This window comes from Aspergillus mulundensis (assembly GCF_003369625.1).
Source record: "Aspergillus mulundensis strain DSM 5745 chromosome Unknown scaffold_0, whole genome shotgun sequence".
NCBI classification, from domain to species: domain Eukaryota; kingdom Fungi; phylum Ascomycota; class Eurotiomycetes; order Eurotiales; family Aspergillaceae; genus Aspergillus; species Aspergillus mulundensis.
Window position 1 is genome coordinate 3,340,505 of NW_020797888.1, and position 26,973 is coordinate 3,367,477.

The following is a 26,973-nucleotide window of genomic DNA, read 5'->3' on the forward strand; positions in this document are numbered from 1 at the left end:
GCCCTCCCTCATCATCAGTTCCATCCGCAGTTCCAGTTCCCCGTTCATACCTTCTACTCCGTCCCTACCCCCTCAACATCAGAAGCACATTCCGTCACCCCCATCCCTCAAACCACATTCTAACATCCATTACGCTTACAGGCCACAGTCCCAACAACCCCCGCCCTAACCCTCTCCCTCCTCACCTCCCTCGGCGGCATAATCGGCTACAGCCGCACGGGCTCGCTCCCCTCCATAATCGCCGGCCTATCCGTAGGCACGCTCTACCTCCTCTCCTTCCTCCGCCTGCGTGCCGGCCAGACATACGGCGAGGAAATTGGTCTCCTTGCATCTGTTGTGCTGGGCGGTGCGTCGATCCCGCGCGCGATCAGGCTGAGGAAGCTTGTGCCTGTTGTTCTGAGTGTGCTGGCGATCTATGGGATTGTGATTTTTGGGGGCGCGGTTCGGAGGAAGGTCTGATTAGGATGTGTTTTGAGTTCGGGGGATGAGATGGGTCTATGGGATTTACGTGGAAGAGGTGGGTAGGTGAACGGAACGGAAAAGGAGATACGATGAGATGGAGTTGTGAGATTACTTGTTGTATTCTCGGTTATGTCGCCTTAAATTTCTCATGCAAATGGAGTTTTGCCTACCTTGGCGAAACTTACAGTAGGAACGATAACTTCTTCTTCGCCCATGCGACGTAACGAAAGCGAACGAGGATAAAGACGGGCCGGCGCCCAACAGCATCAAAGTAGGCGTTTTCCTCCAGACAACAGTTCAAATATCAAGTGCCAGATATCGATATCGCAACCGCATCGCTCGTAACAACCCAAGTATCAGTTCCTGAGTCAGGGCGTTGCAACGCACTCACCGAGACTACATCGGATCGGCCATTTTCGTCAAACCGTGTCTGCTCCTGCAGCTTTGCTCGTTTTCGGTTCCAGAGAGTAAAGCCGGCGCCTATTGCAAGAGGAAGTGCGCCGGCAGAACTACTGATAAAGCATCAGGGCAGGAATTGCACGATATATGACCGGAAGCGAAAGAAAAAGAAAAGCACTCATAGCGTATCTAGAATTTCAACATGCATCGACTTAGCTGGAATATATTGTCCCGAATCTGTCTTTGCATGGCGCGTGCCGACGGTTGTACTCGGATGCACCTAATCGTACGGTGTTGATCAAGGATCCGGCATGACTGTGGCCTCTGAAATGGGCACTTGACCGACGACTACAGAAGGCGGAAGCTCTTGCAGCGCAGTCTCTCCCCGACGATCAGGAACGAATGCGTACCTTGGCAGTTTCGCCATCTTCTCCTCAGGGCTGGTTTCATTATCTGAATAGACCAACCGTGACTGCTTCGACTTATCTTTCTTGCTCGGCTTTTCTTCTGCGCCTTCTGCCGGCTTGGGAGTCGCCGCCGCCGCTAGATCAGCTTGTTTGGCTGCTCCGGAGATTAGATCGTCAACCGAAGAAGAGAACGCCGTAGGTTCGGGCTTCTCGCCATTGGCAACACCAGGAACGGCCGTTGTAGGAAGAGGGTGGCCCATGTGCATCTGTTGTAACTGATATGCGTTGACTTGCGGAGCGCCAACAGCGGGTCGTTGAGGGAGACTCGGTGCCGAAGGTAAGCTTCCCGATCGAGGAGCAAATGTGGTTTGTAGGCTGTTGATTTGAGGCTGCTGTTGTGGAAACTGGGACGGTGTGTTTCCAAAGCCTGGTACTGGCTGCGGCGAGTATCCGGGAGTGGAGTATTGCGTGGGAGGAGGGTACTGCGGTTGTCCGGGGGAGAAGTTTGGGTAAACAGGACTCGCCGTCGCCTGGTAAGGGGAACCAGCCCCGCCATATGGCTGAGGATAAGAGAATGGCTGCGTAGGGGCGGCGATCGTAGGTGGCTGCGTCTACGAATGCGACATATTAGCAAGTATTTTCAAGCATTAGAAGAGTGCACTTACAAATCCGGCCGTTGTTGGAGTCTGGCCCGCACCGACAGGAGTCGCTTCGCCACTGCTCCCTCCAGCTCGAGACTCCGCTTTCTTCGCCTTGTGCTCTGCAAGTCGCTTCTTCAGATCTGATATGTTCTCGACCTTTGGTTTCTTCGCAGGTTGGCCGGTCGCAGTCGACGCTCCGGACGGAGGGTTTCCCGTTATCGCTTGTCGTTCCGCCTCTGACTGCTGGAACTGGGCAATAACGCGCTGGTTGTGTGATTGAATGACATCTTCAGGTACTCCCTCCATACCAAAAATCTCGACGTCGAGACTCGATCGGTTGGACAGCGCATTGTCAACGGCGGTCAGTTGCTCCTTATGTACTTGACTCATGTGGACCGACAATCCTGGAAGAAATGAGTTAGAAGAGCTAGCGACAATTTTGACAAAAGATGAAGCATACCTCCAGCTGTATTGAGCCTTCTGCCACATCTTTCACATTTGAAGTGTTTCGCTTTCTGATGTGAGATGAGGATCTTGAGGTCATCAAAGTCGCGCTCGCAATAGTAACACCACGGGCGAGCTAAAACCTCTTCCAAGGTAGGGCTGCGTCTTTTCTTTCCCATTGCGATGAGAAGAATATGAGGGATTGAGAGTCAATGCAACAGAGAGGTAGAAATGAGGAGCGGAGGTGTTGGTGGAGATTCGGTCATGGTGAAGTTCCTAGGACCGGAGGGAGAACACCCATCACGTGCAATAAGCTCAGCACGTGATATCAAGTAAGACTGTTACGGTGCCACACTGGCATGTCTTATGAAGTAGGATAAGATACGGAGTAGCCGGCCAGAAAATGATTCTAGTCTTCTAGGTACAAGACTGACAAAAATTCCTGTCTTCCATTTCAATCCAAGTGATAAACACTTCCACCCAAAGTATGGTACGGATAACCCTTAACCAATCGGTGAATAATACAAGAAGAAAAAGTGGTAAGTACAGTATAAATAAGACAGTGAGAGAAAGAAACTGGGACTCCAAACGCCTCTCGCTGGTATAACGCTTATAAGGCAGAAACCCACCGTGTAGCCGGGTATGTATAAACAAAACGTGCACTAGATGTACAACCCTTCCTGTAGCCCGCCACAAAAGTGAGATAGATTACATTAGTATTAACAGGGGAAACATAGGGAAAATAAGTGGTCAGAGTAGAGGGACAACTAAGGCCGCGGGTGTCCTGGAGGAGGTAGCCCAGGTGGTCCATATGGACTGTTGAAATAGTCAGGGTATGGCGTGCGATAGGGCGGCGGCGGCGGTTGATGGAGAGGACCAGGTCCACGAGCGAGAGGAAATGGCGGCATGGGCCTAGGATCTAGATGCGGAGGTGGATATGGAGCCAAGCCGCGAGGCGCAGCAAGCGGTGGCAATTGCGACGGAAGCTGTTGCGACTGAAGCTGCGGTGGCAGCTGCGGAGTATGAGGATGCGAATGAGGATGGGGATGAGGAGGTGGATGCGGATGCGGATGCGGATGTGGATGAGGATGGCCGTGAGGATGAGGATGAGGGTGCGGGTGCGGGTGAGGATGAGGGTGAGGACCGGGCGCCAACTGAGGCGGGGGAGCCAAGGGCATTGGCGGCGGCGCAGGGGCAAGGCCGGCGTCGACTCGCGGGGGCGTAGGAAGAGCCCCCGGACTGACAGATTTCTTCTTCGGTTTGATTCCGAGTTTCGGGCCGTCTGTGGCCTTCTTGGCCGCCTCTGCAGCCCTGTCCGCTTCGATTTGGGCTTTGGACCGTTTCGGGTTACGCACTCGTCCTTCTCGGTTAAAGCGAGCCCAGTGGTTGAGCATAGCTTCCGTCCGTTTCGGATTCTTTGAGTTCGCAATCTTCTGTTTTCGCGCAATATCGGCTGCGTCAAGCACACCTTGCGCACCTCCGAGTAGTTGATTGGTGTCAGATGCAGTTGCTGGCCCTCCATTCGGTGCCGGTTCGATCGGTACCAGTTGCGAGGCACCGAGCCGTACTTGCAAGTCTTCCGGTACAGGTGTCGCGCTCGCCGAAGTGCCGAGTGTATGCGCTGGAGCCAGCGGGGCCTCTGAAGCAGCACGCGAGCCTCCACGGGCAGCACCTCTTCCGCGAGGACGCCCACCACGGCCGCGCGTGGTGAGACCTCGTCCATTCTCGGTGGCGGAGTCGCGATTACGAGCACGGCGCTTTGCAGCATTAGCATAATCTTGGTCGGCGTCAGCGGGCGTAGCAGTCTCGGTGGCTGCGGCTTCATCGGAATCGTTGGTTCTAGTAGCCGCTTCAAGTTCGGCAGCCTTGCGTTTCCGAGTTGCTTTTGCAATAACGTCTTCCCGAGGAGGGTTCTGAAACTTGGGGACATGGTCAACACCGAACTTGGAGATTGTTCGCCACCCATCGGGGTTAGGATTGTTCACGCCAGCTTTCTGAACCATTTTCCTGTATTGGGCCGGTGTTGGTTTGAAACCACCCTGCAAGAAAGGATTCTGAAAGCCAACTTTGTCTTCTTTTGGGTCGTGTTTGTAGCCGTACAGCATTGCTTCCTTTTTGTCTTCGAAAACCTGAGGCCGCTCGAGTTTTCGTGGATCACTCGTGATTTTGAGATTGTGCCTGGTGGCCAGCTTTTGGAGCTTGTCGATCGCCAGAAACTCATCTTGCCACACTTTCAGAGCATAAGCGACGTTCTCGGTAATAGCAAACAGCTCATCGCTTGAGCGCAATTCCGGTTCGCGAAGTTGAGCCAAGAAATCCTCAAGAGGTGCCATTTCGAGAAATTCGCCCCGTCCGACCTTTGTCGCCTTGTAGGGATCTGGACGCTGGAGAAGCTCTGGCGCCTCGCGTTTCTTGCCGCGCTTTGGTTCGCTGAATACGCTTGTCCAGGTCTCATTCATCTCGGCGGTGTTGTCTTCATAGTCTTTAGTAAACTCACGGACATCATGGATGTTCCATAGATTGTGAAGGCGTTTCTCGACAGACGCAGAATCTTCTTCGCGAGAAAACTCGTGGAGCTGGTTAGAGAGGGCAACATCGGATTCACCCTCGGGAACTTCTCCATAACCAGTGGTCTCAGCGCCATCTGCATCAGCAGGCTCCTTTCCGTTGCCATACATTTCAGCTGCTGCTGCTGCTTCTTCTTCTTGCTCTTCTTCAGCAGCTTCGGCGTTGTCGTCAATATAGTCTGCTGAGCGAGGCGAGCCGTTGACTTGATCAACAGCCATATCTTCGTTTTCAGCCTGCTCATCATCATCATCGCCATCATAGGTCTGACTCTCGTAATCTGGAACAGTATCGTTGTTATACGGGGCCATGTCCTTGGCACCATTGTGTTTATAGTTCATGTGCCACTTGATGGCTGCATCGGGAGACATATCAGAAGATGATTCAATGTGTTCTCCACATTTACCACATATTGGTTCATCTGGCGCTGGTGAGGGTGTTGTTTTGGTAGAGTTAGAATTCTCGTGTATGGGTTCGGAGAATTTTCGGCGCAGCGGAGAGTCCTGGCTGGCCATCTCTGAAGTATGGCTCTCCATGTCCGCTTCACTTTGAGAAACGGGTCTCATGGTTGACCGAAACAGAGCGCGTGAATAGAAGTAAAAAAATAATTACAAGAAGTAACAAGTCGGAGACCAGCCTCTAAGATGAATTTTCAAAATAAAGAAGCCTGGACATGGAGTCAGTCGATCAAATCCTGCTTGAAAAGTTCGCCGTGCTGCCAAGACAAAGTAATAGAGTGCGCAAGGGAAGATTGTAGGACAAAAGAAGAAAGAGTAAGGATCGAGTCCATCGAGTGAGTAGCGGAAAGAACAAACCAGAAAGGAAATAATTGGATGAATGCATAAAATCGCAAGATCGAGTAGATAAAGCTTTGACAATGCGACGGAGAAATCCACATACGTGGTGCGAGCGAAACAAACGAGATGTAACACTTACCGGGAACAACAGATCGAGCAGTTCGAGAAGAAGGTAAAAACAGGCTCGACTACCCCAGAGAAGAGACCCAGAGGGCGACTCAGGGATAGCGACAGGGTAGTCGAACAAGAGAAGGAGGTCGCGAGTGGTTGCCAGGGACTGAATTGAATGTATGAAGTGTAGTGTAGTGTAGTAGTAGTAAGGCACGCAGAGTTCTGGAACCGCTAAAGTAGAGACGAACCAAGCGGGTAAGCAGAAATCTATGCGTCCCGACCACGCCCAAAACAGAGCGCAGGGCAGATCAGTCCTCGATCAAATGTGTGTAGGACTAGAAGACTGGGAGATTGAGAGATTGACGGTTGTGCTAGTGGCTTATCCAGTGCAGGAGGCGGGAAAAGGCTTGACGAGAAGTATGAGATTGACGGGGTTGTAGCAGGAAAAGACAAGAAGCAGCCGAATGAAAAACGGAGAATATAAGAGCAAAAGACAGGCAACACAACCAGCGGCAGTCCGCGCGAGCTGGACTCGACAAAGAAAAGGACTCGATGATGGAGGAGGTGTAGACGAGGGAAAAACCTGAGTCCGTACAGTTCTGAGAGCGAGGGCCTGTAGAAGAAGAACTAGAGATGATCCCTAAATTACTGCTCCTTAGCGCTCATACAGGCCTTTACGCGCCTCGGCCAATATTACGCCTTCCCTGGGCTAGATCCACTCCATCGGCCAATCGATCCCCGGCTTTGATCCCGGTCTCTGCTGAACAGCCTGACAATGGGTGATTCAGAGGTCTCACTATTGACTAATAGAGACATAGTAACACAGTAAGCATATTTCGGTACTCGGTATGAATGGTACATGAATATGCCCTTCAAGCTGAGATTTATCTTGGATGAGTTTTGGAGTTTCCCCTGATCGCGTGCTGCCATTGGAGCAAATATACTTACTGTGTATTGGTAATACAACAATTGACATCATTCACTGTAGCCATGGTACTATAGACACAATGTTAGCAGAAATCAATTGGACCGGAAGTATTAACTGAGTGGATTCTAATTGGGTGGTCAGAGAAGCTGAGGGGAGAGTTTGACGCTTATCATGGCTGCACCTTAAACTCTGAGTTTACGTTTCCGAAGTATATGATCAGAAACAAGTGGAAATTAGATTGATGATAGTGGGATGCAAAATCCATCCATGTATGCTTAAACCATGGATATTTCGTCTTTTTCTTCTCTAAGAAAGTTTAATATGGAAATGTTATGTCCCTTGCATAATTTGACTTGAGATGGGAATATAGTATACTGCCTTGGTGCTCCGTTCTCAAATATATATCGAAGGTCGTCACATATTCTTCTCTCCAACATCCAACGCAACCAAAAACCGACTGACACAATTATAAGCAGCAGCAGTCGCAGTAATTTCGACAACCTCTCTATCACTAAAGCGCTCCTTAACAGCGGCGAAAATCACTTCCGGCACAGTAACAGTCTTTGTAACGGCATCGGTATACCGCAAAACAGCGCCTTCGGCAGCGCTAAACACTCCTTCCGCCACCTTTGCATCAATATCAGCATCAACATCGCCGACAACTTGGAGCGCTGTATCACTCAACCCAGCCTGTGATAGCAAAGGCGAATGCTGCTCCCACTCAAACAGGGCGCCATTGAGGATTGCCACGCGGGAGATGACAAGTTCACGGATCACATCGCTGAGGCTGGTCCTTTGGCGAATTGCGCCGAGAAATGAGTTCCACCCGTTTGCCACGGGGAATGAATGCAGAAGGGCCCGGTCTAGGGGGAGGAGGCCATTGGGTGCACGTCTGGCTTGGACCCTGGCCAGAATCTCGGCCTCCTCGGGTGTGTCCGTTGGTGGCGGGTCGGCGACATACGGGAGGCGCATTTCGATTTGATGTGTCTTAAACTTAGGTATACTTGAAGTTTAGATTCTGCAATATGGTGTTGGTTACCAGGTAATCTAGACTGCGTCAGTTACTCATACAGATTAATGATGATCTGAGTAAGATGTGATAAGTGCGACTTACCCGCTATCCAATAGAGAACAATGGGATCTGACTTGATACTAGGTCTTGTGGATGTACCTGCAAAGGACTTGGGGATAGGCTGATTTATACCTAGGGACGGAGTGAGTCCGATCATGGCCCACCAAGGAACCCCGCGTGGACTGCGGGAACGGAGGGTCCGCGGGCGGCGGCGGGCCTGTTTACTCGTTCTATCTACAGATCTATCCCAAAAGCCATTTGCGATACCACGGCCATTAATGCTGTTGATGATTTACATGGTCTATTCGGATCGGTGGGAGCAGTGTGGCCTATCAACCCAGCATCGGTAACGCCGCGCCCGGCTTCATTCCGCTGTGCTCCGCCCTCGGCCACATTCTCCCTGGTCATGAATATCAAAGACCTTCACGAGACCCTACCAGCCAGCGGGAAAATGTTTCGCTGGTGTTCTACTCGCACGTCGAATGCATAGACGCTCTTGATCGGTTGCTATGGGTTTGCGAAACAGTAACTTACTGGTATAGGATGTTGCTCGAAAAAAAGCCAGTAGGTGGCCGAGGGAATATAAGAAACAAAGGAGGCAAAAGTTGCTTTCCTTTTTGGATCATGCATAGAATTCCATTGCTCGTGTGCCGTGACTATTTCACGGTGAGGTCATGCCTTCGAGTTGACTCCTGCGGAAGCTCAGTAAAGGGCGAGGCGACCAGTTAAAAACAGAGGGCTCTTTTCCAGAACACTCTTTTTCCGCTCCACACAGTCCTAGATTGAGCCTTTAGAAGGAAGAAGGAAGGCAGTGGTAGACCAGGGACGTACGGAGTAAGTAGAGTTGCCTTGACCCTTTGCTTCTCTCTATGCACGCTAAAGCTTCTTGGCGCAGGCCGGAGGATCCCCACCGCTCCAACGAACAAGCAGCAACCCGCGTCACCATCGCAGTTCTCATCTTCGTGTCCAAAACACAAACGTAAACCACAATGCCCCCCAAAGGCGCAAAACCCACGAGTGACGAGCTTCTCGCCCAGTTCGACAATCTGGGCCTTGAGAGCACAACGGAACCCTCGACGAAGCCCGCAGCCACCACCGCAAATACCGCTCCCCCGTCCGATGAGGATATCTTGGCCGAGCTGGGATCCCTAGCAGCCCAGCGCCCTGCCAGCCGGGCTGGAACCCCGCGGACATCGACAAATGAGCCAAGGCCATCAACGAAATCGCCCAAACCGGCGACACCTGCTGGCCGGTCGAGTGAGGACAAGCCCGCGCCTCGAAAGTCCGGGGAGAGTGGCCGACACAACAAAGCCGCAGATGCGCAACCCGCTCCTAGCAAGGAACTGCCAGCTGAGGAAAAGACATCTTCTAGTGGTGGCGGAGGCTGGTGGGGAGGAATTTTCGCAACTGCGACGGCGACTGCTTCTGCCGCTATGAAGCAGGCTGAAGCTGCCGTCAAGGAAATCCAACAGAATGAAGAAGCTCTGAAGTGGGCGGAGCAGGTGAGAGGGAATGTCGGTGCACTAAGAGACTTGGGTACTTGTTTCCGACCACATGAATGGCATGCTTGTACTGACATCGCTAGGCGGCGAGCTCCGCAGCATGGCTATACCTACATTTACTTCGCTCATCCACACGATTGCACCCCCAATCTCATCACACGAGCGCCTTCAAATCCACGTTACACACGACTTGTCAGGATACCCCAGCCTTGACCCCCTTGTTTACGCGGTCTTCTCTCGTGTTATGTCCCAGGTTGAAGGAGGCGATCTGCTAGTCATCCAGAGAGGCCAGGAATCCGCGCCCAAGCGTGGGCAGGACAACAGCGCATCAACCGCAGGCTGGCGTGATGGTCCATGGTGGCGCACTGTCACTCCAGGGAATCCCCGCAGCATTTCGGCCGTGCCCGGCCTCGTGGAGGCAACCAAGCTTTGCCGAGCCAGCGCAGAGGGGTACGCGGCTGAATTCTACGCCTCTAGAGGCGGGGTTGAAGAAGCCGCGAAGCAAGCCACCCAAGTGCTCAGCGAGACCAACCCTGTCCGGAGCAGCGACATTTTCCTCGCCATCCAAGCCGTCGCCCAGACAACCTCAGCTGCTGACCTCTTCCAGGCTGGCCCAACAACGGAAAAGGCCGTGCCGCAGGGTGTAGTTGATGTACCCGACGCACCAGAAGAAGAAATTGCCTTCGCCCTCTACCTCCACGACCCTATCCACGGCATCGCCTTTCACGCAGTCTCACAGGCCATTCCCCAGAAATGGATCAACTGGCTAGACGCCTCCTCAGCTCCTGCACATGACCCTGAGTCTGAGTCTGCAGATGGCCACGTGCCCCGTGCCGTAGTTCCGGAAGACATTGCTGAAATCGTCGAAGGTGGTGGCGTCGACCCTCGCGAATGGGCGGCTGAATGGATTGAGGAGTCCATATCGCTTGCTATTGGCGTCGTCGCGCAGCGCTACGTTGCACGCAGGATGGGCGTGGGTGAGGCCGCTGCTTCAAAAGGCAAGATGCGTGCTGAGCAGGCATCTGTTGTGGAGAGTGGAGCCGGGGAAGCTGCCCGGGCGCTGTGACGTGCTGCAGCTTAATCTCACTTCTTATATCTACCGCCGTTAATGCATCTCAGCCCGTCGCAAAGCTTGTCATTTTTGGCTTTTTCTTCGGGTAAGACTTATCTTGAGCTATTATGATACTCCAATGAACGCCATTCCATTAACCACAGTCTTGAGATGTAAGACAGCTTTATCTTGTTTCAGCCTTAAACCTTGTCGTATAGACCTTACACGGCCAAAGCTCCCGTTAGCCTTTCAAAGAATGCAGCTGCTCGACCTGGAAGCAAAGAAGAGAGTCGAAAACAAGAAACCGTTGCGGGTATCATTCTAGCAAGTAGGTATCTAGTAGGTCGGAAATCTATCCTATGAAACAGATCTAGCCGTGCTGTATCAAATCAAAGATGCAAAGGGCCCTCTAACCCCGGCACATACCAGAAGTTTGCGCAAAGAGGTGTCACACTGCAGATAGTCCAAAATCAGTATTCAAATCCATGGTCGGGTTTGGATATGGGGTGCAATTCGTACCTGGTGCTGCCGTTCAATACGGTATGCGCATCTGTGCCCTCTGGACTCTCTTGCAGGGCCTTCTTCATGTCTGTGAGCTGGGCGGACCACTTGAAGTCACGCGATTTGAGTGTAGATGAGGGCTTCGTCCCATTCGTCTGATCCTGAGCGCCGTTGCTGAGCGTCGCGATATCCGTCTCCTTCTCCTTCTCCGCTTCGCCATTCGTAAGACCATGTCCATGCCCATTCACCCCATTCGTCAACGCCTTCTTCCCACCCACAGCTGCAGCTGCAGCTGCATCTGCATCAACCTCTGCATAAAGACAACCCTGCGACCAATAATACGGGAGCGTCCTCGTATACAGCACAGGCCTCGTCTCAACGTCCAGCCGCATGGGGATATTCAGGTTATACAGCTCCACGCGCTCATCCCAGTTTTCGAGAAGGTGGTGCACAATGCGCACGGCTAGTCGCGCGGCCGCTTCAATGATGTCACCCGGCTGCGCGTCCTTGCTGCCGAAGGAGACTGCGATCCCGCGCTTTCCGCACGTCGCGGCCTCAAGAGCGCCTCCTACGGTCCCGCTCGAGAGGTTGTAGATTGTTGATGCGTTGCGCCCGTGGTTCGGGCCGGAGATCACGAGGTCGATGGGTGGTCTGTCGCTGAAGAGGTTGAAGAGGCCGAGCTGCACGCAGCTGGCGGGCGTGCCGTTTGTGATCACGACCCAGGGCCATTCGGTCTCGGCGTCGTTGTCGTCTGTGTATGACTCGTCCCAGGTGCCGTCATTGCGGAACGCGGCTGGGGGTACGTAGGTTGCTTTCAATGGGGCTTCGATGATGTGCGCTTTGCCGATCCAGGAGCGTGAGGCGGCGGGGATGGCGACGGAGATGAGATGGCCGGCGCGCTGGAGGGCGTTGACGAGAGGCTGCACGTATGGGGAGAGGCGCGCCGAGGGCGGGCCGTCGTCGTTGACTAGCTGGGGGAGTTGTTAGTCTCGTCTGTTTCTAGATCTGTGCATGATGCATCCAATTCCATCGTCCTTCCATCGGAGGCTCCCGATCTCGGGCCATGTCCGATCAGCCACCTCGCCTTCAAGAACTTGTCTGTGTTCGCTTGGAGCGAAGGGATTATTGGAATGCTGAGTGCCTAATGCTGCTGGTCTTGGTCTGGTGACTTCATGATCACCACAAGCATGACGGCTGGGGCGAGGCGAAGCAATGGATGGACTGCACTGATTTGTCCCAGATTGAGCAAGCAAGCAAAAAGAAAACATACCAATATATGCATCACAGGCGCCTTTTCCGAGAGTATTTTGGGTGTTTCGATACTTGGCAGGCGATAGTTATGTAGTTACGGCGTGCCGGATATAGTTATGACCTAAGTAAGAGGCGAACTGGGACTTTGATTTCGTGGAATCTTGAAACGATAATTCGAGAGGTCACCCATTTCCTTGTATTTATAGCTATCTCGGAATGAGGCCTTTTCGTTGCCCGTTTTCTACCGATGTCACTTCTCGTCCTTTTCGACTTCATCGTCACGGTGAAGCTTTTGGGAGTTTGCGGGGAGAGGGGGATCGGGCGATGTATGAAATGAAAATACTTATACGGTATAGATGACGAGATGAAGTGTAGAAAGATGTATAAAACAAGTATGGTATGAGACAAGACGCGCCGAGACCTAGATAGACCGAAAGAGGATTCGGTGAGCTCTCGTGGGGAACAAATCTCCGCCATCCAGACTCCAACCATGGCCAGCTGCCGCCGAAATCCAAAAAGCCGTCATCTTACTCAAGGTGCTGTTGAAGCCAGACGTCGAGTCAGATGCCGAGAGATTTGGAATGAGAGCGGAAAAGGGAGAAGATCGATTATGAGTGAGGCATGCCAAGAGAGATCCTGATATAGTTCACGAAACAACAGTGAAGCGCCGAGAATTGGATCGGCTGTAGCATGACACCAGAGTTTTCCGGTGGGTTCATGCCTCAAACTACACGGGGCTGACAGGGAGATCTTGGTCCGGGGCCTCCAGCTGGGCATCTCCGGCCAGGCTCCGGGCCTTCTACGGAGTATTCTTGCATCGCAGGGAGAAGCCCGGGGTGCTCAGTCACCAGTGCATTTGTTGAGGTGCGGTGCATTCTTTGCTTAGCCAAGACGTGACATCTCACCGTTTGTTGACTGTTGAGACTCGGACGGGCGACCTGAGGTGATATTTGCCCGTAGTTCCGCCCAGAGTCAACTCTGGGTTAACCAAAGAATAACTCCGAACGGAACACGCTTCTAGAAGGGCGCCCTGGATCGGTCTTGGTAGTATACCATTAATCATTCTATTACTCCATCTCCGGCTGAGGAAAAACCGATCATTGGGGCGCATTCCGAACCTGGATTGAGTGTGAAGACGCCGTACTATGCGACTGCGACGAAGGTCAGCTGGTCTGTTGGATGGGATGATCGTGCGTAATGCTGATAGTGAGCATTAAACATCGTATGAGTAAACTGGGCGTTATCTCGCAATGAGAGCTGGGTGATCTGGCTATAATGACGCGGGCTATGGACTTGGTATTTCTTGGTGTGTTGGCGCGGTTGGCGATCATGAATTGGAGCGAGTTTCATGCCCAGAACTGATCTGCTCGATCTTCAGAGGGGTTGCAGCAGGGGCCATACACAAACACATAAAACACCGACAGAGACTCACTCGACAAGAATTATAAAGGCCAGATTACTCGACAATTGGCAGCATTAAAGACATAACCTGAGACTGCTGGCCCGTGCTGCGGATATTATTAACAGTAATCACCGTCCAGTTCTGACGACTGCGCACCGCACCGGAGGCCGATCGCCTCAAGTCTGGTGGGGAACTTCTCTTGTCATCCAAATTTCTCTCCCTCTTTCCTTCTTCTCTCTCACACCCATCGATCATCGCTACTTATCTGGAGGTATTCCCGACCTCCGGACTTCCTAACACCCTCCATCGCCTGTACCTGACTTGTGTTGTCGCATTCGCGCAGCCTCCCACCCCCCGAACACCAGTCGACTCGGGGACCTTGCCGGCTTCTCGCATATCACGACGCGCCCCCGCTTTCGGACTCCCCTGTATGGACTGCGAGAGTGCTCAGAACGCTGCGGGCATTGACCCCAAGATCCTCGATAGCTATCAATCAGATACCGTCTTTACTATACCGTGGGAAAACACAGCGTACGAGCAGCCGCTGGATTGGGATACGAGCCAGGATTCAAACCACAGCGATTCGGAGTTTGCGGACTTGAGCGGAAACACTTCTTTACTAGGGCAGCCTGGCGACTACCACAGCGATGATTGCAGGTACGAACCGTACTGGATTTATGGCGCTTCCGGAGAACGCCGGCTAATGCGCTTTGTCTAGTAGCAAGCATGCAACTTCGCCAGACAAGTTTGGGCTAGCGGAGGCCTCCGCTGAGGGGACCCTCAGCAGCACCGTGAGCCCCAAGACCTTGCCTTCCGCCGATGATAACTTTCAATTGGACGAGTCATGGCCGCCATTGCACATGTTCAGCAATATCATGCCCGGCTATCCGATGGAAGGGTCTCTGCTCTACCCTTACGCCAAGGAGCCGACTTCTACCGATGCATTTATTGTTGAGGATGGCGCCGCATTGTCGCAGGGACAGGGATTCTCTGATATTCCGTCGGATCAGTTCATGCCGTTTCAGAGCATTCCTCATGCATTTCCGTTCACAAATGAACCCTGGACAGAACCAGTTACCAACGCCGAGTCTATGACGAGGCAGTCTCCGGTTGCTGTTGGCATGGGTCCGCAGCCCCTCAACAGGAACACTAAACACCTAGGCGGCTACCAGAATGCTATACAGTCCCTTGAGACGCGCTGGCTCGACAGCCTCGAGTCTCAACTACCTAGCAACATGACCTCGCCCTCATCATTTTCTGCATTCTCGCAGCGGCCTCTATTCATCAAGGACGAGGTGACGGCGCAAGATGTGCTCCAGTACAAATCGGAAAACTCGTCTGTATCCGACGACATCCCTGGTGCCTACGATTTCTATTCTGCTACTGGAGAGGACGTTCCGGCCTTTGCAGATCGTCAGCTGGAAGAAGAGTGGAAAGTCCAGAAGAACGAGGCGTCCTCAGATGACTCGCACGAACCTCAGACAGCCACTGCATTTGTTGTGAGTGAAGACCCGGAGGTCCTCTTTTCCTCTGTTCCTTCGAGTACAAGAGCGTCGCCTGTCGCTACGCAGCGCGCACCCGCTAGGCCCCAAGCGCTTGCAGTTCAATCCGCCGCGATTAAGAAGCGCAAGAAGCGCAATCCAAGTATCGCCCTCAGTCAAGACAGTCACAAGCCTCTGCAGATCGTACAGGAAGACGGCCAGGGTGGCTCTATTGCGTCTGCGGATTTTGTTTCTCCGCCCCGTGGTGCTCGTCGCAAGGGACCTTTGAGCATGGCTGGAAGGGCCAACGCCGGAATGCGAAGGAAGAACAAGGACACCTGCGTCCAGTGTCGGTTGAACAAGCGAAAGGTAACCCTTCTCAGCCATTTATTGCGAAGCAATGGCTAACCCGGTCAGTGTGATGGAAACGCTCCGTGCGAAGCCTGTCGTCCTACGCTGCACGAGCAGCCGTGTGCTCGGGCGTGTTTCTCAAGCATTGTTGAGTATGGAACGTGCAATTATATTTGTACGTCAAATACACCGTCAATCTCGTTCAATGCTAACTATTATAGCTCAACGAGCTATTAACCACCCCACACTCGATAAAGCCGGACGTGTCCGATTAGACATCCCGTCCGAGTTCGACCTAAACGACCTGCTTTCCTTCCTTGGCGAGCGACAGGGCAAATTCAACATTCGTGCCAGCCAAGCGTGGGGTTCTCTTTACGTCCTTGACCTGGGAGAAACATACAAGTTTCTCCGGGGCTTAAGCGAGTACAATGGCAATTCGCGCTCAAATTTCCTCGAGTTTATCGATCGACGGATTGTGGAATCGAAAGACAAGTCCAAGAACTGGTTGACCTGCGTGAAGGACTGTGATCCGATGCGAAATATCTACGTGAGTGCAGCTATATTACTCTTAATCTGATCTTTGGCTAATGTTCTAGACCCTGCTTTCTCAATGGAACAACATGCCAAGCCGTGCCTGCTACAGTTTCATTCCACTTGAAGCTGGAGGCGAAGAAAAGCTCATGGACGTCAGTGACGAAGGACATCAGCGCGAGATTCTCCTCGCAGCCCAGCTCTCGCGCATCGTTTGCCGCATGCTCGAAGTCGATGGTTTCCGCAAACTGGAGCGTGATTTTTACAACATCAAATGGAAACAAATCTCCCAAGAAACACACATGAATTTCCTCAAGGAGCTGGGCCACATCCTTCTCACCCTCCGATGGCGAGTATCCTGGTGGAGGCGCCTCGGCGATGGCGGCCGCGAGCCTGACCCGACCAAGCAGCACTACGTGGACCGAGTCGACCTGCTCTGCAGAATCCTCTACGTTTACTACACCTGCGTCCTGGCTAAGCTACCGTCCTGGTGCGCCTCCGAGGTACCCAAGGGCATCTGGTCTACATACGCTGACGCCGAGAACCCCGTTTGGGACGATTTTCCCGTTGACCCAACAGACGACGGGTTCAAAGCGTGGATCGAACGAGGCACCGAGCTGATTGAACAATCTGGGGCACCCATTCGAGTTGCGAAGATCTAGGCTTGGACCAACCATTAGAACCGAACCACCCAAAAGACTGACGGAGTGGATAAGCTGTTATTTGAGATACCCTTGCAGCGTCGTTATTTCCCTGTTTATGACTTACGAATTTCTCATATGCTTTTGCTTTGTCTAAAATTTCTGCATGATTCTCTTCTTGATTTGATATCGGATTGAACTATGATTCTCATTGCGCTGGCTGCATGGACATCTATTGTTTCCAACTACATTCCCCTCCTCCTATATATGCCTACACCTGAACTTACCTCCAGGCTTTCAGTACTCCGTTTTGTATATAGCAAAGATCACAATAGAAAAGGTAGATGGGTATCAAAACTTCATTACGCATCATCTGCTAAAAACTCCGGACATATCCAAAATCCCGAACCAACAAGTCCATCCCCTCTTGTTCCCTTAATGCATTTACTTCCCGCCCCTCTTCTCCCCCTTAGCCGCCCCAGCCTTCTTATCCTTCTTTCCGCCCGCAAGCATCTCAAGGTGTCCCGCCCGCTGCGCGAGACTCCGTTCCGTCCTCGCGGTTAATCCGGCTGAGAGTTTCTATATGCGCATGTTAGCTTCTACTCAACTCAAACATGTTCCGTATCGTCAATTGCCATCCAGCAGACCGGTGTGTAGACGGTATATGCGACGAACCTTTGTGATCTTCTGCTGCTTGATCAGCGCCGTCTTCTTCGGCGCAATCTGGCTGTTGCGTCCCTTTTTGGGGCCCTGGGCTGTGGGTCTATTCCGTACAAAGCAGATGTTAGCTACTTGGTGCTTTGTCATCTCTGCGTATGAAGAATATAGGATTTGGACGCCGTGCGATAATGCTGGATGCAGGATGGACGTACCGTTTCGCGGAAGAGCCGGGCTTCGCGGGAGTCTTTTTGAGGAGACCTTGGGCCATGGTGTACAAGGTTGGATGGTTCGAGAATGAGGTACTGCCAGCAGCACAGAGGGAACGGATGATGTTGATTTGTTGTTGAGCTGGTTCTGATTGCTGCGGCGAGCGGAGTGCTGCGGAGATAGGAAAAATTCCAAGGGTTGCTTATCGGGATTATCGATAAGCCTTGTAGTCACGTGCTGATAGTGCTGCTATCAAATGTATGTAAGGAGCCTCCGATCTACAACATCCTAACCATCTGCTGGGTTACTACGGTTTACACGGTTGACCTTTCGATTGAGTCGCTGACAGCTCGCCATCGCTTAGGGTCATTACTCTCTGAACCGTTTAACTTGGCTTCAAGACTCCAAGCTCATCCCTTTTATCACTTCTTGCCGCTTTTTCCGGAAGCCACATGCCTTGACTCTTTCTGTAAACTGAGCTCTGCATCCAACGTATCACTGCGGTTATGGCCTTGGTCAGACTATGCTGACCAGGCTGAGATAACTGTGCTCAAGATACTCCTGATTGACCCAGAAACAGATAGCTCAATACTTTCACGGTCTACACGAATGTCCCGTGTAAAGAGGAAAGAGAATAGCGGGATGCATCTCAGGAGCCTCATGCTCTGAATCCAAGATCTTCCTGGCTACTTTTTATAACTTCTCTTTGGCGTCGTCCAGATTCTGAGCTCCGAAATCCGCGCCAACTTCAAACTGCTTAGAAGGATTATTTGGCGCATTGGGTTCATGCAGTGCCATGAACTTGCGAATTCTGACAACGTCATCAGCATTGACAATCTGGACTCGCGCATCAGCGAGGAGGCCAAACAGCTCGACTCCCGCGGCTGCCTGAGCATCGGCGTGTATAATCACAGGCGGTAGGACAACAACGTCCACCTTGGCTTTGACCGCATCAAGTGCAAAAACCTAGATCGTGTCCATCTGTCGTACCGAGTCTTCTTGTCCGGGCTCTCGGAATACTGAATATTCTGCAAGAGATCAAGCGTGAAAGATGCCTGGCCTTTATTATCAGGGAAGCATGCCATATGAGACTGCGTACCGGGTCACCGAGTTGATAAGTGTTCCATTCCCAATTAAACCTTAAACCCCAGTTGATATGGACGGAGTCATGCGGAGTGTTGAATCAGGGCCAGGACGGTTCAACCATAAACTGCGCGAAGTCAAACTGTATTGTTCGGACCCAAAAGCCTGCTGGCGTTTGCGGACGCTTTTGAACGCCACGGCCCTCGATTCACGGCGCACGCGTGATATCATGGGCGGAGATGCATTGATCAATGTTATTTTCCAGTTTTCAGCGCAGGGAGGGCTTGCCCTCGTCCACATGGCTTTGTCCTGTGGCATGTCGAGCTCCTTGACATGGCGAGGAAGACATTCGCGCCAGGTCATTAGACGGAGCTCAGCTGGTAGCTTTGGGAAGAGGTGGAAGGTGCCTTTATTTGGTTGGTCTGACACGTTGAACAATAGGTTGTTGTGCTAGGCGGCAGTCATTTAGGCTGTTCCTTCGATGAGGCTGAAGGAGGGAAGAAAAGATGCTTCAACCGCTAGGGGCTGTTACGGTAGAGGCTTCTTAGGTATCCCGACTACCGGTAATCCACGCTAACTAGTGACCTATGCTCTATGGGTCGCTAAATCGGTATCTTCTCTAACTCCCGAACCACTGACTCACACCATCATAGCTTCAACTACATCCCAGGCTATAATTCCTGAAATCAAACCTCCTCCACCCCCTTCCTAATCCAATTCACAACGACCTCCCCCATCCCCTCCACCAACCAAGGCGTATGCCCCGTCTTAACCTTCTCGGTCCCCATGACGGCCCCGTTCGCCCTCGCCTTATCAACCATCATCTGCTGCACAAACGCCGGAATCGCGCGATCCTCTTCACAGAGCAGATACGAGCTCGGGAGCTTCAGATACGCTGCATCCGTGGCCGGCGCGATGGTCGTCGACCATGCGGCGGGCCGTAACTTCGACGCCCAGGATGCGCCATCCACGACATCATGGAAGAAAAGGTCGTACGGTGTACTGGGGAAGACGGTCTTGTTGCTTTCCTGTTTGCGTTGTCAGTAGGGTACCGGTATGGTAGATGGCAAGGTACACGTACATCCTTAACATACCATTCCGCCTCGCCACCAAACGTCGAGACGAGACTGTGCCCAATCTCGGGTATGAATGCGGCTATGAAGAGGAGCTTGACGACGCCGCCCTTCTCGCCTCCTTGTTGTTTGATGAACTCGCCCACCCCGCTGTTCACAGGTAAACCGGCCCAGCTGTGCGCGATTACCACGACGTCCCTCCCAGCCTCGACTTCTGGTTTGATCAGCGCGCGTAGGGCGTCGATGTCTTCGGATAGAGATGTGACGGAGGAGGCACGCTCGGACACGGACGGCCAGCTAACGGTTTTTGTGGTAAACCCGTGGGCATTTAGGAGGGATGCGAGGGGATCGAAGGTTGAGGCTGGGTACCAGGAGCCCGGGGCGAGGATGAGGGTTGGTTTCGTTGACATTATGTTGTCTAGGTCAGTTTGAGAGCGTATAGTTGAGTATGTAGAAAGGGAAGTTGGCCCGGTTAGGTCCAAATGTAAAGCGGGAAGAAGTATGATATAGTTTGACCCACAATATGTTGGGAGACAATGGCTTTATAATTTATATGTCTGTTTACTCCGTAATTGTGGGACGCTCGGGTTATCTACTCTTTACATTAGAAAGTGTACCCGGCTTTGTGGCTTAGTGCTTAGCCAAAGAATACACTTGGTGCCTGGTGCTAAGCTAGCTTCTAGGGCTGATGGGCGTTGGTAGCCTATTGGTTGACTCGTCTATACAAGTGGCTCCGAGTTAATAGCCTTGCGTAATACTCATGCCTGTAACCTAGTCTAGGAGCCTCAGATGCCGTCCTATTCAGCTACATACGGACATTGCGGCTGCGGCTGCGGCTGAGACTGAGTGCTATTTACTACGCTATACTGACACGTTACCGCTGATCCATGGCCCAGTTCACTGTTCGAAAGCGGTTTTATTCCTATTATCTTAACAGTTTGATAGATATACATCCAGCTGTACACCGAAATGCTGCATTTCCCATGTGCAACGAAGATTAGACAACGAACATAAACGTAAACGCTAAGAAATATGTACGCCGCGACAAAACACAAACAAGAACAAGAGGAGGTATCTGAGCAGCAAAAGCATAGACATGGCATGCAAAAGCATACACCTCACAGAGAGGCAGGCGCCCGTACGTATGATAAACAAGTAGCTGTAGAGCCTAGTTAAAGAGCCCGCTCCCTTCGTTCTCCCCAACCGGCACAAAATCATTTGGAGCGGGGTTCATCTTTTCACCGATATCAATGCTGTCGCGCATAATCTTGCGCGCGGAAGCGTCATCGACACCCATGTCCTCCTTGATCAATCGGAGGGCTAGTTCTGGGACTAGCACGGCCTGAGTGTATCCAACAACCCCTGCTTTTTTCACGATATGGTCTTCTGTCGCTAGGCGGCGAAGCTTGCGGGAATAGCGTGTGGTTAGTCTATGAAGCCTGTAGAACTGGTGAGTATTGGGTATACATAGTTATGAGGGAGAGCCTTACATCTTCTCGGCCCCGCGAGTCCCATAATAACCGCAGGACAAAACCTCCAACGCATCGCCCTCCAGTGTGAGTACAAAGTTCCTCGCCTTGCCATCTTTCAGCATTGATTGGAGGTAGTTTCGGTAGTATGACGGAGTTTCCGGGACCAGCAGTTTCTCTATCTCGGTAAAATGGGACTCGATGCGGTTATCAAACTTGTCCCAGTCGATAGTTGGGTATCCAGCGTTCTTCCAATCCTGCTCTGCTGTTGATAGTTTATGTGACTCGCAGAATTTGCGTTGGTCTCGAATACGCTGCCTGGGCTGAGCTCGGAACATGAGCAAAGCCCCTGGGTCTACCGGTGCTCTGCACATGGGGCAAAGGTAATCCGCTGGATTGAACTTGCGTTCGGAGATCTCCTCCTCTTTCAACGGAAAGTCGGCGGAATCAAAACTGGGTGCGGAGCTGAGCGGAGACATTGTTTCGTCTTCCGAGTCAGCTATCTCTCGGGGTGGCGAAGGGCTGGGTAGGTTATCAGGATCAAATTCGAGAGGGACTTTGAACTCCCTGTTCAGCTTCCCCTTCCACTCGTCATCAGAGCTCTCTGGCTCTGGCTCAACCGAAGTCAAAGAGGATTTTGGCGGTGGTGCGCTCGAAGGAGGGTGTGACTCGGTCATGCTCGAGTCCAGCGTCTTGCGACGCCCAAAAGTAACGCTGCGCCGCTTCTTGATGTTCGGTTGTGACCACATATCAAACATCTCCTCTTTGATGTCGCCGGAACCAAGCATCTTCTGCGATGAGCGCTTGAGGCTCGAGCTCGGTGGCGATTTGATGTCCTTCTCGAGTTTGATGTCCCTCTCAACCTTGATATCCTTGTCCGATTTGATACCCTTCTCAAACTTGATGTCCTTTTCAACTTTGATACCCTTTTCCAATTTAACATCCTTCTCCTCGTCCTTAATTGCTTGAAGCTTCTCTTCCAACCTCAAAGTCTGTTCAGGCTCTGCCTTTACCCGAGTCTTCGGTGTCTCCAGTCCATCGCTCAGTTCGACATCTGAAAAAAGGCCCTCCTCGTCACTCGTACCGATGGGTAAAGCATAGATATCCTCTTCAGTTTCCACCTTTACCGGCTTCGACTTCTGTTCACTTTTTATTGATCTTCTTGCCGAGTTAACCTTTCGCTTCTTCCGAGGTGTTTCCCAGTCGCTTTCTTCGACCCCGGAGCTTGACAGAGGGCTCTCGTCTTCGGGCTCGGCTTTCAGTTGTTGCCGCTTCGCTTTAGGTCGTAGGCTAGGCATAGCGGCGGTGTAAGGGAATAGACCGAGCGATTAATTCGGGCTTTAAGGGTTAAAGGTCGTAAATGAACGGCATCTCGTCACATAGGTTAAGGGTAAAAGGAAGGAGGCATTCGAATTGACGCTCGCGAGGTCGCCAGGAGAGAAAATTCAACCTGCTAGCTAGCAGTGCTAAGACGCGGATACGAGTGCGTGGACTTCTGCTAGCAGTTGGGTGAGGAGTTTCGCTTTTGTGTCTCACAACCGGAACGGAAAAGGGGGAACTGGAGGGAAGGAGAGACCAGAGAAGGGAAACCGTTGAAAACCGATAAATTGCGAAATGGTCTGCAGTATGCAGTAGTGGAAGAAAGGTCTTTGTCTCTGAGGGGTTGAGGGAATTGTAAGAGTCCAGACGCGTTGGTGTGACACGCGGGAGGGACCTGAGCTTCTCCGCAATTTGCCCGCTTCTTTGTTGTTTCATGGGCTTGTATACGTAGGGGCCAGGGCCGACATACTGAATATTCTTTGGCTGCTTGTTTACTACTGTCTCGCAGCCCTCTGGACTATTAAATATGGCGTATAAGAAATATATGTATATATCTGTATAGTCAAGTCCGAATGAGGTTCGCACGCCGATGCAGGGAAATAGAACCGGAACACCGTATATAATCGCCATGATGAGTAATTCAACCAGTAATCATCAAGAGCTAAAAGCAAAGTCAAACCTCGGAAGCAAGCCTCAAGTAGACTATAAGAAAAATCATCCGTGTATACATCATAGCTCATCATTCGAAAGTCATCGAGATTTCGCCTTCATCAGGGTCGGCCCATGCATTCTCTTCGAGGGCGAGCGCACCAGCCGCACCAACTGCAGCGACGGCGGCACCGGCACCCACCCCAAGCACACCAGGCGTTGTTGCTGACGATCGAAGAGCCGGTCGAGAAGTAAAGGAGTTGTCGCTGGAGTAAGTGGGCGTTTCATAGGACGAGAAGGAGCGCTGAGGTGGTTCATGGTAAGACGTATCAAATGTCATCTCGAATTCTTCATCTTTAGGAGGCGGCGGGGGAGGAGACGGTGTCCTTCGCTGCGGAGTATGGTTGGAAGACGCTGCTGGGGGAGGCTGAGGTGGGCTTTGAACAGGCTCTTCGGCCTTCTTTCCCTCTGTAGACGACGGCGTAGCAGGGGAATTCAGTGGCGGAGAATTGAGATCCAGCTTCATAGGTGGTAAGGTTGATTCAAGTTGCCTGACCTCCATCTGTTCCGAGGCTAATTCCGCTCTAATGGCATCGATATCAAAAAGTACGCTGCCAGCTGCGTTGCCGCTCCCCGGGCTTTGAGGCGACTCGGAATTGATTTCGTAATTCTCCCATGCCTTCTTCTGGGCCAGCTTTCCCCGCTTGAACAAGCCAAACCGTTTCTTCTCAGGCTTGGCTTCTGCTTCTCGGCGTGCCTCGTCGATCTCACGAATCAGCTCTCGCTGTCGCTCAGCGTGGTTTTCAGGATCAGGGTCTTCGATCTCTGCAAATTCTTCGCTCAGGACCTCCCATCCGACATGCTTCAGGAGACGGGGGATGGCTGCGCGGTAATCCATGTGCCCGTTTACGAGCTTCGTGACATCGACGTTTTCAACGCCTCGGATGCCTTCAACTGGAGCCAGCCCGGCCACTCGCATAATACCACCGCTAGTGGCGCGGAACAAGTAACCCAAAATCCAGTCATTCGAAGCATATCCGTTGACGAAGCGTCCTGAAACCACACCCCGGGCTCTTATAAACTCGTCTTTGTTGGCAACCACCGGTGATCCAAAGAGGTAGACGTTCTGAACTAGCCCATAAGCACCCTTGTGTGCAAGTTCCTTTAGACACGAAAAAATGACTCGCGCACCGAGGGAGTACCCAAGCAAGGTTACCGGCCGCTTGCCCAGGTTGTGGTCCATCAAGGAGTCGGCCAGAATGAGCCCAGCCGCGGTGGCTCGTGCTAGCGAAACGTTCCATGGGTTATCAATGAGGTAGGAGAGCTTCGTGAGAACAAGAGGGAGTTGCAAGGATGCCATGAGAGCCGTGAGAATGGTGCTCCCAAGTACCTGCTGCAACCCTTGGGTCAAGGCCTATTTGTGTCAGAACAGTAAATAAAGCTTATCGGTTGGATCATACCTCTGTAGCCAAGATATTGATGGTTTCACCCATACTCTTGAGCATCTCTGGCTCCCACAAGACCGAGTAGATATCCCCCATGATAGGATCGACGGTACTGTACGGTAATCGGACATCGTCTACATTGCCGGTCATCCAGCCAGACACCGTAACAATAAGGTTGAACCTTTTGTTGTTGTGCAAAGGACGATACTCAAAAGTCTGAACAGCCCCGGTGCGCCGATGAGACGCTCTCAGTCCTATCGTACTTCCCGTCAAAGTAGCTCCAGATGCAATCAGAGCCGTGCCACCAGCACCGCCTAAGAAGGCGCTGGTACCACCAACTCCAATGGTAGTGAATCCTGCAGCAAGACCAGCGCCGATGACTGGGGCTAGAAGGCCAGCCGACAGACCGATTACCAGACCTCCACCAACTGTGGCCAAACCCATAATCATGTACTTGGTTTTCAAGGCCGACTTCCGGCGCTTCTCCATATGCTCAGACTCGTCCCAGGTTTCCTTGTCTGCATCTTCTTGCATCTCGAGAGCATCAATGACACGCTTCTCGAACTTGGCGATTTGCAACCACGAGACTTCCATGGAGGCTCCAACTTTTTCCAGCAACGTCCGCGAGCGTGAGTCATAGCTTGAGTCGGAAATTAAGACAAGAAAAAGGTCACAAAGTACAGTCCATCGAATATCGATGTCAATTTTTTCAGATGTTGGCAGGTGGGATGGTGTCTGGACTTCTGGAACGTCCTCTTCCAGGTCGTACGGTGGAGGTGAGTTGGATTCTGAAGATCGATTGGTACCAGTCGATAATATAGACCGATTCTCATCCCTCAGCTTGCCGGACATAGAAGATAGTGATTTTTTCGGGTTGGCTTCTTCTGCCAGCGGATTCTTCACGCGGGCGTTCTCCATAAGCGGCCGAACTAGATCTTCAGGCTGAACCCCGTGCTCGGCGAGCTGCTCAATCATCACTTGTTCCGCGGTGTTGATGTCCATGTGAGAGTACAACCTAGTCATCATAGCCTGGCCCCAGCCTCGTGTTGAGTCAACGGCCTTTTGTTTTCGTTTTTTCGTGCCTTTAGTTGCCGGCGCTCTCTCCATATCCATCACCATAGCATAAATAGTTAACCGGGTAACCCCTACATATGCTATCCTCTGGCTTTCGGTCAAGAGATCTTTCGTAGCTTGCAGCTGGCTTAATGTATCCCGAAGTTCCTCACCTTCCACCCCAGCAGCAGTCGCGGCCGTTTCCCGGAAAAGGTAGCTGGTATCTTCATCCATACTGTTGATGGATTCTTCGTCGTCGTCTAACTGTACCCTGGTGTAGCCCTTTCCAGCTCCTCCAAGACCTTGATAAACCGCCTCCTCATCCTCTTGCTTGGCACCGCGAGCGATTAGTCGCCCGTAGTCGTCGTAAAGATCGAACTCGTCCAAAGCGGTCATTTCCTTCCACTCGCCCTCGTCGCTTTCCTCATGCTTGGCCTCGTCTTCCTCCTTATGCTCGTTGAGGCGCTGGTGCGACCACTCCGACATAGGGATATCGCTCCCTACCGCGTGCTTGGGTCGTGACGACGCAGTGTCATGCGCAGGCGTTTCTGTATAGGGCGGAGGCGGTTCGACATGGGAATCTGACGATGCAGTCTCCAGCGTATGCTTCTCAGTCGTAGACGTGGTTGATCCATCCGGTATGGTTATCTCACGCTCGTTTATGCTAGGCGTCGGAGACCGATGTTCCTCCTCTCGACGGCCCACCGGTGGTTTGCTATCAGTGTCTGCCTCTTTTTCAGACTCCTTCTCGATCGGCGGTTCCGCAGATGTGGTACGGTTATCCATTCCAGGGACGTTCTCCTCAGCATCATGGAACTGGTCATTCCCCACTGGTGAATCAGTATCTCGTCGGGGCGGCTTAGGACGCGAGCGGATCGGTAGCCCGAAATCGTCGAATTCCTGCTTGGACGTATCATTTTCGTCCGTGGTCGGTTTATCTACCGCCGTGCCCTGCTGCGGGTTGTCATTTTCCTTGTTGTCCCCAGCTTTCGGCGCATTGACGTTCTCCGACGACGGCTCGTGGGAGGGGGCCGAGGTACGTGAGGGCTGATCGACAGGAAGGTCGTCAACGTTGGAAGCCGGGCCAGAGCTCATTCTTCATCGAAGTGAACTCAGATGTTGTCTCCGAGATAGCTCTAGACCTTTGTTTTCCCCAATTGGTACCCCCGTCTGACTTCCGAGACAATGATACGTATCATATGACCCATCCGCGCAAACGGCCACCCTTGAGTAGTTTCCAACTCGTTCTTTAAGCGTCTGGATTTAGAGTTGGCGATATTGGTTCCAGGACACGCTCAAGATTCCGACCGACGAAGGTGAAGGTGTTCGAGTTGGAGGGGTGGATCCGAAAAGGGGTGGGTTCGATTATTCGACACGACGACAGCGGTTGACAGACGGCGGAGGCTGTTAATGGGAGCCTGAATGGTCAATAGTGTACAGAGACGTGAATAAAGAGAGATCAGATCCGACATTTCCTA

General features: G+C 52.2%; 10 protein-coding genes across 10 annotated transcripts; 2 read left to right on the forward strand and 8 right to left on the reverse strand.

The window, feature by feature from the left end:
* Positions 1 to 1,159: 1,159 nt before the first annotated feature.
* DSM5745_00846 (putative C2H2 finger domain protein) lies at positions 1,160 to 2,532 on the reverse strand (the record flags this gene model as incomplete). Its single annotated transcript, XM_026742862.1, has 3 exons — positions 1,160 to 1,879; positions 1,934 to 2,313; positions 2,370 to 2,532. The coding sequence occupies 3 exons, from the start codon at positions 2,530 to 2,532 to the stop codon at positions 1,160 to 1,162; spliced, it is 1,263 nt and encodes a 420-aa protein (XP_026608707.1).
* A 588-nt stretch (positions 2,533 to 3,120) lies between these two features.
* DSM5745_00847 (uncharacterized protein) lies at positions 3,121 to 5,484 on the reverse strand (the record flags this gene model as incomplete). Its single annotated transcript, XM_026742863.1, has 1 exon — positions 3,121 to 5,484. One exon carries the CDS (start codon positions 5,482 to 5,484, stop codon positions 3,121 to 3,123), a length of 2,364 nt encoding a protein of 787 aa, XP_026608708.1.
* Positions 5,485 to 7,168: 1,684 nt separating this feature from the next.
* DSM5745_00848 (carboxymuconolactone decarboxylase family protein) lies at positions 7,169 to 7,726 on the reverse strand (the record flags this gene model as incomplete). Its single annotated transcript, XM_026742864.1, has 1 exon — positions 7,169 to 7,726. The coding sequence occupies one exon, from the start codon at positions 7,724 to 7,726 to the stop codon at positions 7,169 to 7,171; it is 558 nt and encodes a 185-aa protein (XP_026608709.1).
* Positions 7,727 to 8,815: 1,089 nt separating this feature from the next.
* Positions 8,816 to 10,394, forward strand: DSM5745_00849 (DUF5427 domain-containing protein MTC1; the record flags this gene model as incomplete). Its single annotated transcript, XM_026742865.1, has 2 exons — positions 8,816 to 9,362; positions 9,412 to 10,394. The coding sequence occupies 2 exons, from the start codon at positions 8,816 to 8,818 to the stop codon at positions 10,392 to 10,394; spliced, it is 1,530 nt and encodes a 509-aa protein (XP_026608710.1).
* A 455-nt stretch (positions 10,395 to 10,849) lies between these two features.
* On the reverse strand, positions 10,850 to 12,162 carry DSM5745_00850 (5'/3'-nucleotidase SurE; the record flags this gene model as incomplete). The annotated part of the gene is made up of 2 exons (XM_026742866.1): positions 10,850 to 11,851; positions 12,151 to 12,162. 2 exons carry the CDS (start codon positions 12,160 to 12,162, stop codon positions 10,850 to 10,852), a joined length of 1,014 nt encoding a protein of 337 aa, XP_026608711.1.
* A 1,801-nt stretch (positions 12,163 to 13,963) lies between these two features.
* On the forward strand, positions 13,964 to 16,558 carry DSM5745_00851 (uncharacterized protein; the record flags this gene model as incomplete). The annotated part of the gene is made up of 5 exons (XM_026742867.1): positions 13,964 to 14,190; positions 14,252 to 15,383; positions 15,432 to 15,540; positions 15,587 to 15,912; positions 15,962 to 16,558. The coding sequence occupies 5 exons, from the start codon at positions 13,964 to 13,966 to the stop codon at positions 16,556 to 16,558; spliced, it is 2,391 nt and encodes a 796-aa protein (XP_026608712.1).
* Positions 16,559 to 16,981: 423 nt separating this feature from the next.
* On the reverse strand, positions 16,982 to 17,465 carry DSM5745_00852 (DUF2462 domain-containing protein; the record flags this gene model as incomplete). Its single annotated transcript, XM_026742868.1, has 3 exons — positions 16,982 to 17,116; positions 17,213 to 17,300; positions 17,410 to 17,465. 3 exons carry the CDS (start codon positions 17,463 to 17,465, stop codon positions 16,982 to 16,984), a joined length of 279 nt encoding a protein of 92 aa, XP_026608713.1.
* A 1,079-nt stretch (positions 17,466 to 18,544) lies between these two features.
* On the reverse strand, positions 18,545 to 19,970 carry DSM5745_00853 (uncharacterized protein; the record flags this gene model as incomplete). The annotated part of the gene is made up of 3 exons (XM_026742869.1): positions 18,545 to 18,937; positions 19,180 to 19,515; positions 19,569 to 19,970. The coding sequence occupies 3 exons, from the start codon at positions 19,968 to 19,970 to the stop codon at positions 18,545 to 18,547; spliced, it is 1,131 nt and encodes a 376-aa protein (XP_026608714.1).
* Positions 19,971 to 20,728: 758 nt separating this feature from the next.
* DSM5745_00854 (RTC4 family protein) lies at positions 20,729 to 22,327 on the reverse strand (the record flags this gene model as incomplete). Its single annotated transcript, XM_026742870.1, has 2 exons — positions 20,729 to 20,999; positions 21,051 to 22,327. 2 exons carry the CDS (start codon positions 22,325 to 22,327, stop codon positions 20,729 to 20,731), a joined length of 1,548 nt encoding a protein of 515 aa, XP_026608715.1.
* Positions 22,328 to 23,088: 761 nt separating this feature from the next.
* DSM5745_00855 (uncharacterized protein) lies at positions 23,089 to 26,590 on the reverse strand (the record flags this gene model as incomplete). Its single annotated transcript, XM_026742871.1, has 2 exons — positions 23,089 to 24,411; positions 24,458 to 26,590. 2 exons carry the CDS (start codon positions 26,588 to 26,590, stop codon positions 23,089 to 23,091), a joined length of 3,456 nt encoding a protein of 1,151 aa, XP_026608716.1.
* Between the last annotated feature and the right edge of the window lie 383 nt (positions 26,591 to 26,973).